The 17,249-nt window shown below is 41.0% G+C and overlaps 2 protein-coding genes across 2 annotated transcripts in view; both read right to left on the bottom strand.

The window, feature by feature from the left end:
* The window catches only part of ppfia1 (PTPRF interacting protein alpha 1), a 35,265-nt gene extending 29,013 nt beyond the window's left edge, over nt 1-6,252 (bottom strand). Inside the window, exons 1-2 of the mRNA XM_070903024.1 lie at nt 6,044-6,252; nt 3,521-3,790 (exon numbers count right to left, since the gene is read on the bottom strand). Of these exons, the coding sequence (XP_070759125.1) occupies nt 3,521-3,790 (270 nt within the window). The 5' untranslated portion in view covers nt 6,044-6,252. The remainder of the gene's footprint in view (nt 1-3,520; nt 3,791-6,043) is intronic.
* Nucleotides 6,253-8,672: 2,420 nt separating this feature from the next.
* On the bottom strand, nt 8,673-15,884 carry LOC139286529 (uncharacterized). Its single transcript, XM_070907356.1, has 14 exons — nt 15,740-15,884; nt 14,530-14,735; nt 14,204-14,341; nt 13,876-14,014; nt 13,100-13,787; nt 12,446-12,587; nt 12,200-12,343; nt 12,059-12,121; nt 11,606-11,664; nt 10,755-10,945; nt 10,245-10,645; nt 9,813-9,912; nt 9,308-9,506; nt 8,673-9,203 (listed from the first exon to the last, which is right to left on the bottom strand). The coding sequence occupies exons 1-14, from the start codon at nt 15,860-15,862 to the stop codon at nt 9,067-9,069; spliced, it is 2,730 nt and encodes a 909-aa protein (XP_070763457.1). The 5' UTR covers nt 15,863-15,884; the 3' UTR covers nt 8,673-9,066.
* Between the last annotated feature and the right edge of the window lie 1,365 nt (nt 15,885-17,249).

Here is a 17,249-nt window from a genome sequence, read left to right on the forward strand (position 1 = left end):
AAACTATTACAAGCCTTGGCTGACACAGAAGTACAGAAATTGACTTTGCCGCAACATGTGGGCCCTAAAATTGGTGCACACATTAAAACTGAAGTCAATGAACTATCCACAGGATGACATTTGATTGTGGGAGCGTCAGACCAATTTGGCCTGCACACAAACGCATACTACAAAAAGAATAAAATAATAAAAAACAGAACGAATAGGCAGCATCCAACAGGGCACTGCTGAAGTTTGAAAAGGCTGTTGACGTGTGAGCAAGCTGCTCTGGAATGTTTGTGCATTCCAGTCGAAGGGTACTCTCACCAGGAGGGAGGGAACAAGAGAGAAAATTGTACCTCCCCTGTACCTACCTACTCTGGCCTGAAGACCTAGACTCTCTCCAACGCAATAGTCCAAGAAGGCTCCAATTTCACTCCACTTAAGGTTACTAGGAATGTATCTCGAGGTCATCAGGCTGATAGTAAATTGCTGTTCCCGCTTTGTTTTGTGTTGTTCTTGATTTCCCTTTGGCATATACATGTTTCATTTAAAATGAATCCTACTTGAAAAGGGTTGTTGCCACCGTCATTTCTTCCACTGTTAAAGGAAGTCTACAAATTGAGAGTCCCCGGCCAAGTTAGAGTCTAGTTTAAAATGTGGATGCTTTCATTAGTCTTTCGTCCGTAAGGGATGAAAACAAGAGGGCAAAGACAACTAGAGCTAAAGTTACAGCTACTCCAGCAATAGACAGGCAAAACATGCAATACAAGGTTTCAAATTTTCAAAGGTGACAGTTCTGACAGTATATCGTCCTCTGTGTACTCCTTACATCTTATCAACACATTCATACATTATACAATATTAATGGTTACATAATGTAATTAATCAATTAGTGGAATTATGTGAAAACACCCATAAATGAGTTTAGGATTGGAGATTTACAAGCAAACTGCACCGAAAACAAAAGGATGATACATAGTGTATTAACACCAGATTACAGCATATAAAGTGCTTCTACTTTTTTTAACAGCTGGATTTTTCTTGCCTTCCAGATACAAATCCCAGGAGGCTTGGCAGATAGCCAGATGATCAGCTGACAACACCACATCAGCATAAGCAGCAGCATGCATGCACACGTACAGACACACATGGATGCACACACGAACTCAGGTGCTTCAATCTGACCGAAGGCCTCAGATACATGATGAACAAAAGGAAGACAAGATGAATATACAGAGTGGAAGCTGAAATACAGACAGAAGTAGATTTATGGTAATTGATTACCTATTACGCTGACTTCAAATCCCAACAAAGTGATAACAAGCACCTCTATAGGCAGTTTGCTAAAAAAAACAAAACTTATATTGGGATTAAAAACTTTTCAATTATGCTAGTCAATGATTTTGATCATTCTGATCCGATATAAGTACACCTGCATCCCTCAAAGCTTAAAAGAATGAAACAAAAAACAAGTTATAAAAGCCAAAACGTGGATGTTTGTGAGATGGCCCTCTGTCGACAGGATTACAGCCTTAATATCTTTAGCTTTTTAGCCTGAATAAATCCTTGATTCATTGTCTATAGCTTACGACAACTGATTTGCCAAGTTCAGTAAATTGCTTTTTTTTGTACTTTTCATGTATTTTGACAGATTAAATGAATCAATCTGTTCTTGGGATCAACAAACTGGCAACCTTAGTGTTAATTGTATGTATGCACATTTGAGAAACAATGAATAATTGTGACACTGTGCAGCGTATGCAAAGTGCCATCCACCTGCCATCAAGCAATGCTGCCATTAAATCAACATCCATAAACACAATAGCTTTTGTGAATGTTAGTGAACGCTTTACATATTTATTTCTACATTAAATGTCAACTGAATGGATCAGAGTCCTAACAGTGTCTGAATGTTTTGATGTTAGATGTACAACACAGAGCTGCAAGAAAGGCATCCCACAAGTGTGTTAAACATCAGTTCTTACCGTCTGAAAAGTTAGAGCAGTGGTTCACAACCTGGGGGGTCCTGACCCCCATCAAGAGGGTACGAGTAAATTTAAGGGTTAGAAGTTTATATCTTTGTTTATTTATTATAAAGCCAGGCTTCAACTATTAAATCGTATGTGTGATAGTGAAATTAAAAGATAAAATCATAATATGGACATAGAATTCTGTTCTTAAAATACGGGAAATAAGGAAAAACCGTCTGATACATTGCAATATCCACAGGAAATAGTCTATTCAGAATTTTATACAAATTGCTGGTTTTAAACAAACTTCCTGCAGGTATTAAGTTCACTATTTAGGTTTAAGTAGGTTACTTTTCCCCCTTTTTATGTGGGTGGGTTGGGGGTTGTCGGTGTATATACAGTGGTAAAATAGGGGTCCCTTAAGAAAAAGGTTGGGAACCACAGAGAGAACACTGTATAATCTGCTCTGCTTTCTATATGCAGTGGTCCCTCACAATCTACAGACCTGATCTGTCATCTGTCTTATTCTGAGCTGAGATCGCTCACAGTCTGCACGCCCTTAACCCTAACAATTACTTATCTAATAAAATGTGAGACAAACCCTGAAAATAAACAGCGTGGCAACTTTATATATTGGATGCATATTCAGCCAAAACTACAACAATGCTCAACTCATTACTAGCCTCTTATGCATAATTAAAAACTGGAAACCTGATCCCTTTGTCTTAAATATAAAGACCACAGAGGGCAGAAACATGAGTCATTAATATAACAGAGACCTGCAAACAAAGTTGAGATCACGATTCCCTCGACATTATGCAAATAGTACAAACAGAAGCACAGCTATGACAACCTCATTAGTGTTATTTTTATTACCCGTTTTGCAAAATACATTGCAATAGTGTCACCTTACATGTGTTTTTACTCCTCATCATTGTTAAAACAAAAATACTTTCTCATATGTTGTGTTGTCAGATGTAGTATTCTTCATCTTCTTGACTCATTTTAAGTTTACACTGAGAATGATTGTGATCGGTCATTTTGTTATTTATTAGACGAGACTCGTGAAAAATGAGCACTGCTTGTTTCAATTCAACCGTAAAATGCCTTATAGCATACCATGGTAGCCCTAATTTGCATTTGTGCACACCCCATTGAACCTTGCAATCAGTCGGCCATAGAACTCCCAAAACCATACCAGGCTCTGATATTACTTTCTCTACTGTGGGAGCCAAAGATCTGTAAGAGATGTCTTCCAAACGTGAGACTGACACATTTGGCTGACCGCACAGCAAGGCATGCAGGCCATGCAGGAAGGTATATTTCTATTTAAATACGTGGTGACATTTTTACATTACAAATGTTAATGATGAATAAAATGCCAGCACAGACAGTAAAAGTGGGTCTTGACCGCATCAAGGTGAGACTTGACAGGTATTTTAGTTTTGTAGGACAGCTAAGTGCGAGGCAGCTGATGAATCTCTATCTTCTCACAGTATACACCATCATATCATCCAACTCTAAAGCTGGGTTTTCTGTGAAAAATGCAAAAGGTCTCTGTCACTTACCTGTGGCAAAGCAGTGTTAAGTTGTCTCTGCAGTGAGTCCCTTTCATGGCTAACTTCGTGCAGTTTGCCCTGAGTCAGGCCCAGATTCTCCTGAGTCTCCCTCAGAGTGTCAAGAAGACGATCCCTCTCCTCCAGCATGGACACCATCAGCGACTCAAAGTGACCCTCGGAGTCCGACTGCAGTGGGGAGCCAGAGCCCCGACGACCGCTGCCGCCTCCCCCGCCGGGCCCTTCAGCCTCACTGATGGTGGGCATCACCTCGCACATCATCTACAACCATGGTTTGGACAGGACAGAGTAGGGCCGAAGGAGACAGCAGGAGAACAAAGAGTTTGGAGTTAGACGGAAGAAGAGAATTATGAACAATTATAAACAGCCGTGGTGAACTGCAACACTTCAGTATAGAGACATCCAAATTGTACAGATAAGTGGAATCAATGACATTAACAATGGCTCAGTTCCATTAAGTGTCCCAGCAAGCCATTCCAGTTAACCAGCAAGCACAAGAGGAGTGCCCTGGAAATCTAAATGGAATGCAGTTGTTATAAATGTTATTGACTACATCTGCGTTTTTCTGCTGTGAAAAAGGTCTTTTGCAATGGACTAATCCTCTCTCCTACACAAGGTACTGTCAGGGTCAGTTCATCCAATGCTTCCCTGGCAATAATATATACAGCAAAAACAGTGACAATGTTGAAAACATTCACAGTGAAGTCAAAGGATTATCCTGCATAACCCAGATCTTCTTTCTGAAGGATGCTTTAACATTAAAATTTTCCAATGTAGTTTGCTGCAAAAGGGTCAAATCTCACACCCAAAAGACCCATCGTCACGGACATCTCCTGCAATTCATACACAATAAACCAAAGCATTTCCCATAAATCCCTTCCTATATAAAGGTCAGACCACAAATTAAATTCCCTCTAAAATATTACTCCTGTCCATGGAGGGTTCAGTTTGTATTAGTTGGGATTGCCTAATGTCTGCCATAACCAGAATTTGGATATTTTCATTAATTCTCCTCCTTAAAAGCCATACCAACGTACACCAGAAAGTGTAAAAATAATGACTGTAACCAAATGATTTTGTGGGATCAAAGTTACACATTCTTGCCCCAAAGCTATTAATACATTTAAATATACAGCTCAACCAGCAGTACAAAACATTGGGGCTTAATTCTAAATTCAAGTGGTTTTAAATCAGGCTTTGGAATTGGCTAAATAGTGTTTATGGTCATTTAATCTGCATACTTTGCAGACACCAACACATTGGCCATTACAACTGTATATTAACTAAACTGAACGGAAAACAGTCAAATCAGCTGAACCTGCTTACCGATTGTTACTAATGGTTGACGACTACTAGAATATACTTGCCCAGAGTAAACAGTCACGTTAACCAACATTGGTACTGTTCAGAAAAGAACAGAGAGCCTTAAATCAATCACAGGCAACTAAGAAAGCTGTGTTGTCTGCTTGTTGAGTAATGTTGCTTCTAACAACAGCTGGGCAGGAAGGTCTGGGGAATTAGAGCCACTCTCCACACCAAGGAGCTTAGGTCCTGTAGACAGGCTGCTAGACAAAAAGCCAAGAATCATGTGAGCTGGATTTAACATACCTACAAGGACCAACAATTTACAAATAAGAACAGGTCGAGGAGGAACTTCATCTTATTCTTTGCATCGCCTGAGATGCCAAAAGCCATTTGAAAAACCACTGTGTTCGGTTCAGGGCACCAACACTCAAGTGTATCCTCCAACACCTGTGTTCAAGAGCTGGACCATACCTGTTACATGTGAATTAACCAGACAAAATTCCATTTGTCATCCTTAATTATTACAATTACAAATTGCATGTTTCAGGTGATAAAACCTATTTCTCTTGGAGAGAGACAAACTTAACCTAATTTATCAGAAGCAAAATACAAAACCAACGCTCCATATCCAGGTCAAGCCACTCAGGCTCAACAATGTTTATGAGGGGGAGGGTCACTCAGCATCCATGAGAGGGAGTGACAGATGGTGGGTCCAGTGTAACTTAGCACAAACATCCCATTCGTCAAAGAGTAAAGATGACAAACCACGATCTGGAGGCAGGACAGGACACTTAAACAGATAGGACCTCTTTCACCACTTATTAAAGGAGACATTTTGGAGTATTTCTTTACCTGAGACAGAGGTGATACAGGGATAAACTCAAATCAGGAATGACAGCAGACTGAGGGCATCACCACTTGTAACTCATTTAAGATGAAGAATAATTATGACTGCATTTGCAAGTATCAAACTAATCAAATATTAACTATAAATAAGTTTGACTTTGTCAATTACGGCTCTCATTATGGAGAATAAAGTATGATCATGGAGCAGCTTAAGCCAAAATCTGCATCTACATGTACAAATCAGTGTCATCCACTATGATGCAGTCACACACAACACATGTGAGAATATTGTCTGTCACTTCTAACACAAAAGTTTCACTTCTGCTTTAAATTGGTTCGTGTTCACGTCCGTCAGTATCTCACCTTTGAAGAATAACGTTATTCCAGATGCCTTTATAATCCACGTTATTTTATGATGCCGGGTAAACGTCAACAAAGTCCAGATATTCCACTTGTATGTTACAACCTTGTCAAGCTTCACAAATATCCAGAGTCACTCATTTAATTTCCACTGAGAGGCCGGGATGCATTAAGGCTGTGAAAAAGGGTCTTCTCGGTGGAAAAAAAGGGATATTTCCTAAAGGCCTCAAAGCTAAACCCACATAAAGTGAGCAGGGGGCAGTATTCCAAGTTTGGCCGGCTAACTCAATGTTAGCAAGCTAGCATTAAGTAAGCTGGTGATTCGATGATTGCATATCTGGATTTGGAAGTAAAGTGTCTTTCTTTGCCCATCAAAACAAATGGCCATAAAGTTCAGCACGCCGAAAATAACATTTCATAACAGGCAGACATGTGATGATACAGTTAGGTGACGTGGAAACAGTGGTAGCCTTGCTAGCGTTAGCTAATTTGAAGCAGAGTTCTTTGGCTTGAAGTCAGTTTAAAGTCGACCGCTAGCCAACGTTAGCCACTAGCCAGCTAGGTAGCTAACGCTTGCTAGTCTGATTCACTAACTTAGCTAAGATAACGTCAGCTAGTTATCTAAAGATAAGCCCTATTTCGTATAAAAGTAGACAACATGATACAATCTCGCATAACTATCTATCTTACATTATCAAAAATACTAAAAGGAGTTTTAAAAAGCCCGAAGTAAGTCTACAAAGCTATACTGAAATGATTAATCTATCAAGTAAACGTTAGCGCATCAGCTAACGTTAGCTTCCCGTCGATTCGGTGGAGTCGCGTCACCACATCACTGCTCGACTCGAAAACTTCCAGCTAACGTTGAACGTTAGCGACGTTTTGGTCCGTCTGGGAAATCCAAACTGTAGAAGTTAAACTTATATTCCCCTGGTTTCTGTCCGAGTTTCAGGTGTTCTCTCGGTATTTCCCCCAAAAGGTCCGCGGGTCCGGTCCTTCCCTGTCGCCACTGCCTGCCAGTCTCGGCAGTCGGGACAGCCAATGGTGGGCTCTGTGTCGCTAGCACTTTTCATTAGCCTGGTAGTCCACGGGAAGAGAGCGCTTCCCAGGTTGGCAACAGGAGGAAGGGGGAAGCAGCAGCACTTTCGGTTCCTGCAGGGATCCGAGTCTTCACTCAGGTACATCCACACAGCAAAAACTACAAACTGAAAGCACCATTTTTACATCCAACATTACTTTTCTTTAGGTAGTGGCCACATGAGTCTGAATGATGAATGTCACAGAGGTCGACTACATCCACTGCCAGCATACTGTCAAATGGAATAATCAATTATGTAGGTATATAACCTAATGTAGTCTGTCGTATACCAACAATTACAACATATAAATCAGCATGTACATATAACACGAAACCTACTAAACATGTTGTCATTGTTGTTTAATTTCATAGTGCATTTTGTGTAATTATTGCACTGTATATATCCTCCTACACTAAGTTCCTCCCATCAAAACACACAGTTTAATGACTGAAAACAAAATTTCCCTTTGGATTACCGTTGAAATAACTAAAGAAAATCCGTCTTAATTCAGCCCTACAAATCATTAAATTACACCAAACAAACTATGCGTGAGTAGGGATTGATGGGTCAAGGGGCTTTGATTTTTTTCATACATTCAGTTTAGCATTAAAAATAATTTAACCATTTAACTGTGTGACCTACATTCTGCTGTGGCAGATACGATTGCTGATAATTGATGTCACAGTAAAGAGAATAATTGCGCCATCTTGTGGTGTATCAACGCTGATTCCAGGATTTGGGGATATTTAAATTTCACGTTTCAGCCAACAACAAATTACATAAATACACATTTCTTGACAGTGTGGAGAAGACATTGAACAATGCAGACCCTTAAACTGGAAAATAAATAAAATCTGTAAGTGACCTGTTGGTCATGTGATGGAATCTATGCAAGTGTAAAAATAGTATAAAAATAATTTAAACACTTCTTATGGGGGTGTACTTAAACTTATGAACCCCTGATACTGACTGCAGTTATAATGTTTTTTTGAAAAGTCATCTAAGACAATCTGCATCTCTAAAACGCTGTCTTTTAATATGATGTTCTTTCTCAAAGGTAGCACCCCAATAATTAATAATTAATTAATCAATTATTCAAGTCATTTAAATCCACCAAACATTTCTGGTTCCAGCCTCTCCCTGTTTTATAGCATAGTGAATTGAATGTCTGTGGGGTTTTGACTGTCGATCAGACAAAACAAGCAATCTGAAGACGTCACTTCACAATTTTCTCACATTTAGTAGACCACACGATTGACTGAGAAAATAAGCATCACATTAATTGATAATGAAAATGATAATTTTCAGACGGCAATACTACAATTGTGACAATTTAGTTGTACACCTTTTACAGTTTACAAGCTTCCATGACACACAGATTATTGCAGTTGTGATCATTCTGTTGGTTATGAAACGTCAGCAGCAGCAAAGTATTCAAGATAGTGTTTTTTTTACTTACTAGAAACATAAAACTATAGAAAATGTATATTGGGAGAAGTGTGTGTCTGTGTGTGTGTGTGTGTGAGGAAGAGAATTAAAGTAGCAAACATATGTGTAAGAGAATATATGTTTTTATTGATCCATTAAGCAAGTTTGATTGGATAGAACTACAAACATCAATCAAGACATGAAGACGCTTGTTTTAAATCATACTCTAATACACACAGTAATAGCAGAAGCAGTTGTAAAGCTACATGGGATCCTACAACCGTAAACACCACAAGTGAACAATCACCCGGCAGCTAAAACTTCCTTATTTTCCTCCCTGAATTATTTCCTCTTTCATCTTATATAGATATAGACATTTCTGAAGATGTTAATATAAAACTCATTCATTTAAATGTGCACGTCATTAGATACATGAACATGCAATATGTGATCACAAAAATAATCACATATATTCAAATGTAATCAATACGGAATTGATATTCTGCTCACGCTGCTGTCTTAATTTTCAAACACAGGCAGAGGTTGGTATTTGACGCTTGACATTTTGGCTTTGAACATGGCCACTGCACTGATCATGCCAACGGCTGCAAGAAGACATCCAGCGATGAACACCAGGTTCAGATTCAGGCTCGTCACTGGAGAAAAGAGAAGCACAATTTGAATTAGATCTTGTCCGAAGTCTAACTGGGACTCAAACAAGGCAAGTGTGCTGTTGAGAAAACACTCCCTGTTTTTATACCTGAGCTTCTGGTGCTCTCTGCTGACCTCCTTAAGCGCAGGGGACCCTGGGAAACAAGGTGCTTTCCAGTCTCTGTGACAGCCTCTCTCTTTCGGTGGTGACGGTGACCGATTGGCCACGTGGAGTTCATGCATCCCTTCGAGCACCTGGTGTTGGGTTCCCCGGCTTCACACATCAGGACTGAACAGCTGATGTACACCTGAATACATCAGAACACGGTGTCATTATATCAGCAGACATACCGTTGTCTCTTCTAGCTGTATTGAGATCCCACATAAAAGATCAAACCTCCGCTCCACTTTGCTTCTACATGGCTTTTGTATAAAGATGTGTTGTTTCACATGATGAATTTGAGGCCTGATGAAGGTCTATGACAGTTAGTGTTGACTGTCTGCAGGAATTCAACCTGTCTGCACCACCAAGTGTGCATTAGGTAACAAAAAGGAAATCACAGAGACATTTACAGTCACTTGCTCCAGTCTAACCACATAGTCCCATTTTTCACCTGGTCGTGCAAGCCGATGAACTTGAAGGCCTCCATGCTGAACTTGAATTGATTCTCGTGGGCGGGGGAATAGACTTGAACGGTCGAGTCCACTTTACACCTATGAAATAAAAACACGAGAAATGTTTCCTCTGTAACTCTGTGCCTTACAATGGACGCCATCATAGAGGCAGAGGTATTATTCTATCTATTCTACGTGGTCTCTAAGGTCAGACGTGAAAGACAGGATTTTAATTTTATTAGAAGTGAGGCTTATCTCAGCAAACATTGGGTGACAGACAGACAGACAGACAGACAGACAGACAACCATTCACTCTCCTTCACACCTGTGGGCAATGTAGTTACAAGCCTCTCAAATACAAGCAAACAACAAATCTTTACAAACACTTTGTTGTGTCCCCTGTTGCCACTAGGGGGTGTACTCATGCATACCCATTTTCAATGATGGAGTAGGTTGGCCTGTAGTTCGGGTTGTCATATGGTGCAGCTCTGCAGGACTCCACAAACAGCTCGGTGTTGTTGACTGAAGAGGTGGCCTCTATCTGCATGTAAATCCTGCTCCCTATGTCATACTCCAGAGGGTATGAATTTGGATCAATCATTGTTTGGAATCGGTTGTTGGGATAGAACTCAAACTGGTAAGTGAACTTGCCGAAGCCTTTCTCCCACACTGTGACGTTCTTCCTGTGTGCTGTGAAGCCCAGTGTCATGTTTCCCCGTTTGGGGTACTGGCAGTAGAACTGCACTTCCAGCAGGTGTTTCCTGGTGATCAGGTCTGCTTTGTTGTCCACCGTGGTGATTTCATTCTTGAAAATGAGGTTGTCATCATCCTCCTGCAGAGTACAAGGTTATGTATTCAGTCCTCGTACTGCTAATGAAAAGAAAACACCAGTAACTGAGAGAGGAGCACGGCGGCTAATGAAACAAATGGCCCTGCGTTACCTCGATCTGAGTGCCACAGGCGTTGAGGGGGACGACAGCGATGACGTGAGTGCTGTTGGAGTGCGTCTGGAGGCTGCAGGCCATGTTGGTGGGGTCATTGAGCCGCAAATGATCCTCATGGAGTCCAGAGAGTAAAGACTTCTCAACCTCTACCATCATTGAGGACTGATTGCAGATCACATTGGCTTTAACTAGAGCAAGAGATTAAAACAAAATACACGTTACGCTGAAAACCGCATATTTTCTGCATGAAATGACCTGAATATGTTGCTTCATGCAGTAGTATAGTAGTTTATACACATACTGTTTATAATATTTGATTTATATTGATATATGTTGTATGCCTAGGTGTTTATTATATGTATATATATCAGAATCAGAAATACTTTATTGATCCCCAGGGGGAGATTCCACTTCGACTGTAACAGGCTGCATGTATGCACGGTCAGCGCATGCACACTTTATACAGGTGTGTGTGTATATATATATATATGCACCAACAAAGACAGTGAAGAAGAGACTGCTAGCTAGTAAACATGGATGTAAACAATGCAGCATTGTTTTATTAGGAAGGAAATGCACTCAGCTCACTTTAGTATGTTTACAAGGAAACTCCACAGGGCCCCTTTAAGTTGTGTTTACACCAAAAAGAATGAACTTTCTTTCCAAATGTGCTTTAGCTCTGCAGGGATTCAGGTTTCAGTTAGTATGAATAAAGAACCTTGGTGGTTTGGTAGCAAGGTGTAGCCAATATGTGGCGCTGAGCGTGCAATATATTTGGTGAAAACACACACCATTACAGCTTCAGTTACGCTACAAAATGTTGACATTAAAGTAGCGTTGAGCCTCACCTTGCTCCTTCCCGATGTCCACCAGAACACACCTCATGTCGGACTGATAGATGCCGGACCTGAAAAGCACCAGTCAACACTGATTGGACACTTTAACTGAGGAGAGCAGTGAAGCATCATACCATCCTGCATTCACTCCTCTCACTTGTGCTCTCTCATGATGTCCTGCTGCCATTGTCTGGGGCATCAAGTGACACATCAGCTGTTTGTCAGCTGATCACTTCTACCCAATAGCTCAGCGGCATTCCTTCATCTTGCTGCTGTTTTTTTAAATATGATTCTCTGTCTGTCTGTTACATAACTTTAACCAGATTTTCTTGATGGGTCCTTCATTTGTTCATAGCTTTCTTAATTTTCATCTCTCAGGCTCAGTTACAGCATGAGCAGTGAACTCTGCCTTGTTAAATGTATTTTCCTAAACATCAACACTGAAGACAGATGGATGTTACTTACTGTGAGGACGGGGTGGGGTGGTGATGGTAGTGCTGTGTGGACTGACCAATGGTAACAGCAGATCTGCAAAATGTATTAAGAGTTAAATCGTGGTTTTACACACACTCATTCTGTCGTAAAGGAAATGAACCCATGGCTCACCCTGTCACTGCTTCAACAGCAAAGCAGATGGGGTAATGATCTCCCAGGTCATCTGCAGCTGGCTTCCACCTAATGACAAACTCGTCATGTGTGGTCCTGTGCTTGCTGACGTTCAGTGGCCCGCTGATGATCATATCATGTATTCTGTAGCAAAGCAAAAAATATCTCCTCGTTGCTGCTGATGTTACCTTGCTGAAATGATGAGAATGATTTGCTGCCACAGCGATCACGTTGGTTGTCACTTACCTTGCGTATGTAGCTCGTGCTTTGACTCTGATCTCCACCTCTTTGTTGACCTCTGCTTGGATGCGTGCTCCATTGTCAGGTGTTGGGTGCACAAACTTCGGCAGGTAGAGACCCTCCTGACATGAAGGAGCAGCTGGGTCCACTGGAGTTAAACAATACATTTAAATTCCAAAGTGCAGTAAGTAATCAATACCTATGAGAAAACTGCCACGGTGCCGCTGTCTATGGATCAAAACTTAAAAGCTTTTTAAAGGGGTTGACTAAACTCAGGCCACTAAATAAGTAAGAAATAAACAAATCGTTATTTCCCAACCACAACTTCATTCAAACCAGTGTCATTGTCCAGTGAAGACCAAGCATCTCCAAATGTACGGATTAAATATTTTTCAGATAAACTAAAGTAAGTGTTCCTTCATAGGTTGAGGAAATGTTCCCACTTCTTAGGCTAAATTATCTTTTTTAACTCCCACTGGATTATATGAAAAATGTATCGTCATAAAGATGAAAAGTTGATGTTTTGTAGAGACATGGTTTTCATGGTGGGAAATATTACATTAAGGAGTCGCAACACGCATGAACGTTTCAACCCAGTGTGATTAAGTGTGGATTGGCTCATTGAAAATATGGTCAGAGAACAAGTAAAACCTGACTTACCAAGTAAAGAGAACTGCAAAGGTAGTTTACTGAGAGGAGGAGTGGTGGCGCGCAGGTGTCTCGTGGTGTACAGTGGGAGGGTAGGTGCTTGAGTGGTTGTGGTTGGTGCTGTGGTTGTGCTATGCCACCACGATGGGGTTGTGGTATGCCACCACCATGTGGTTGTGGTTGGTACTGCAGTTGTGGTTGTGGTTGGTTCTGTGGTTGTGCTATGCCACCACCATGGGGTTGTGGTATGCCACCACCATGTGGTTGTGGTTGGTACTGCAGTTGTGGTTGCTGCTGTGGTTGTGGTTGGTACTGCAGTTGTGGTTGTGGTTGGTGCTGTGGTTGTGCTATGCCACCACCATGGGGTTGTGCTATGCCACCACCATGGGGATGTGGTTGGTACTGCAGTTGTGGTTGGTGCTGTGGTTGTGCTATGCCACCACGATGGGGTTGTGTAATGCCACCACGATGGGGTTGTGGTATGCCACCACCATGGGGATGTGGTTTGTGCTGCGGTAGTCGGTGGAGGCCAGGTGGTTGCTTGTTTCTTTCTCCTCGCAGTCAGTGGAGCTCTGCGGGATCGGGATCCGTCACTGTAGGTCAGAGTGATGCTCCCCTGCGGGAAGTCCTCCACCACCATCTCAAATCCATAAACTCTGGAGTCGGCATACGAGTTTTGATAGTGTAACGTGCAAGAGGCCTAATGATGTGAACAGTTAGTAGTTAAATGAGGCAAAGCATCAACCCAGTATTTTACTGTGTATTAGGAAATAGATTTTTCAACTAACCTGATCTAAGTGGAAGCCTGAAGGCTGGCTGCACGAGCCGCACTCTGTACCTATGGCATTTCCATATCTGCATCGAACTTTGTCACCATCAGGATCAAAGGACATCAGCTTGTATGTCCGTGGGCAGTTCTGAGGAACTCTTGAATAGACATATGAACACGAGTCAGTAACAATCCTCTGCCAAGGATCCTTTACACGAAAAGGTCAAATCGGCACAATTACAAACATGCATGTTCAGGATGGCTGAAGCAGGACATTGTCCACACGTTCTTCAACAAAATGATAAGAGGTTAGCATGAGTGTTTCGTGCTAACTGCAGGGCACGTACCGTAGGAAAGGTAGAATGGCAACGTCTGGTGATTTGTTTGGTTTTCCAGTGTCAGATCTTGTTCCCAAATCCACGTAAGTCAGGAGTCTCCAGCTACTGACCGAGTTACGCGTACGGATCCAACAACAGCTCGCTGCCCTGGTGTGTGAGGAAACAACACTCGTCTAGCAACTGCTACTTTTATGAAAAGCTGGTACAATTGTGTGCAACTGGATGACTTTACGTAGGATTGATGAATAAGATGATGCTTCACAAACTTTACTCAAATAATACATAATCCATAAGACAACAATATCAATGTGACGAAAGTAAAACAAAAAGCTCACCTCATTTGAAAAGGTTTGTCACTCGGGACATTTCTTGTGCTGACTGTTTCAGTTTCACACCACTGGTTGTTACGTTGTGGTGTATTGGTGCTCCGGTCAAGTACGCCTCTCTGACTACTGCCACTTCTGCCACAGTTGCCGCCGTTACAATACCAGTTGTGGGAGGACTGACACCCATCGAAGGTTGCCCTGTTGCGAAGGACCACCTGTGGAGGAAGATCAAATTAAGTAATTGTGCAGTTAGAGATGGTTGCTCTACTGAAGCTGAGGACATTTTTGTAAATTACATTTCAGTATATATTGTAAACACCCCAGTTCATGTCACTGAAGGCTGTTTATCTGTCTTGATCATTTGATCAACAACAACAAATGTGGCTAAAGGCCATGTCTTAGTCATAAAATGCTTAGGTTCTTTAAAATCATGAAATCAATAATATGTCAGTGGAGTCACTCCTCGATCTTGAGATGAATAAGGTTCAGACAACGAGAAGGAAGCCATAATGATAACAATAATAATGGTACAAGCACAGCCTCAATTAAATTACAGTCAAAAGATCATCAAAGTCACCCAGAGCCGTCTATAATGTCAGATATCCTGTAACTAGGTTTTACAACATCAAGTCATTTAGGGTTTACCTTAACCTAACTAACGTGTCTTGATTGTGAGGAACAACTAAGCTTTTTGGAGTGAAAATGCATAATTTAAACTCTCAGTGGACACCCTGGATGCTGCCGACAGCAGGAGTGAAAGCAGGAATCAAAAATGAAGCAATCCATATTATTTTACATCCATCCCACATTCAGTTCTTTCTCTCACATGTAAAGAAACTTGGATGTACAGTTGCTGTACATGTTGCACCAAATAAGCCCCAAGTGAAACAAGTTTTTTTAGGTTTTTAGGTTCCTAAGACATGCAACATGCAAGCAACATCAGCATCAGAGGGAGCTTTGCTATTTCAGAAAGGAAGATCTTTAGCAAAAAAGCCTTGCAATAATAATAAATTGTAATGCATTTTATGTTTTTTCCATGCTTTATAAAATAAAAGGGTAAAAAAACAAAAATCTGCAGCTGAAATGAATATTCTATCAGAATAATCAAACCCATATACAGTAACAACAGCAATAATAATGATAAAGTGATAAGATAAGCAACATATTCACACATTATCTATATCGCATGTTGGATATCATTAAAAGTTGTATCTCTCACCCTCAGTGTCCCATTAGGGTTTCTTCCTTTGTAGGTGAACGTCATGGCTCCCCCATATCGATGTGAAGCAGACGCCAGCGAGACCAGGAGCAGCTGCAGCAGGAGCACCAGTGTGGAAGCCATGATGTCCCAAACTCACCTCTGTCTCCAGGTTCTCTGCCACTCGCATCCACCTGCAGCATCTTTATATATACTCCTTCTGGCCGGCTGGACAAGCTGGTGACAGTCCTGCCAACTTTAATGGTATGTACGCTATGTTTCAGAACAATGGGCCAGCTGCAGAACTGGTTTCAGTTAAAAGAATACCATGAACCACAATAGCAAAACATAATGTGTGTGACAAAGAATTTTTGGCAGCATGGAGACGGACTGTTCTCGTTGCAAATGGTAGGAAATCAAAACCTAAGCACAATCACTGCAGTGTATAGGAACCTTTTCATTGTGTAGCACTCTGAAGATGGTTGCAATGACAATGTGACCGTAACAACTGAATGTCAACAAATGTCAAAAGGTTTGATTTTCTGTCTTAGAAAATGCTCAAATTTGTTTGATTTTGCTTCCTTTTCGCAGTTTGATTGTTCACTGAATTTCAAGTATCAGTTTAATAAATGTTTACTAGACTTTTTGTCCTTCAAATGAGAAACTTTAGTGAATAAAACCTCTCTGACCTGCTCTATTTGTCAAGCAACTGTATCAACAACATCAGTCAAATGGTATTCATAACAATTATACGCCTTCTTCTTATTCCTACCAGTCTTTCCACGTCTCTCTTCACAGTTCAGTGATATTGTGCAATCAGGGCGGGGGTATTTAGCTTTTTGTTTCTGTTTTTCTCTGAGCAGCATGGAGGTGCTTTAAATGCTGAGCTCTCTGCATTGAGCTGAAAGGTTTGTGAATGTTCGAAAGTTTATATTATATCTGCAGCTCCTTCATTGTGTTGGATTCAGTGCCATGTGCCCTTTTACTTACTCTTAAACCTCGATTAGATGACATCAGACTGAATTAAAGGCAGAATTAAAACAGTAAAATAAAAGTCTAAAATAGATTAAACAGGACAGTAAAACATACAGTGCAGCTACAGTGCAGGAATATGAATAAACAGCTGCACATTTAATAAAATGCAAAAACTAAAGAACTGAGTTTGAGCAGATCTCAAGTTTTCTGAGAGTTTGTTTCAGATAAAAACTGAACGCTGCTTCTCCGTGTTTAGCTCGGACTCTGGGGACAGTATGCAGACCTGATTCAAGACCGCCAGAGAGGTCTGGACGGTTCACGATGGAGCAGCAGATCAGGAATAAACCAATCAGTGGTTAATAAACCAACAGTAGTATTTTAAAATCAATTCTTTGACACTCAGGAAGCCAGAGCAGAGATGTGAGAACTGGACTGATGGGATCCACTTCCCTGGTTTCAAGCAGCTCCTCTGCGTTAAGTGGAGGCACAGTATTCACTGTAGCATATTTTTGGATCTGCATAAAACTTTAATCTGAGCAGCAAGTGCCTTTCAGTT

This window comes from Enoplosus armatus, chromosome 1 (assembly GCF_043641665.1).
Source record: "Enoplosus armatus isolate fEnoArm2 chromosome 1, fEnoArm2.hap1, whole genome shotgun sequence".
NCBI classification, from domain to species: Eukaryota; Metazoa; Chordata; class Actinopteri; order Centrarchiformes; family Enoplosidae; genus Enoplosus; species Enoplosus armatus.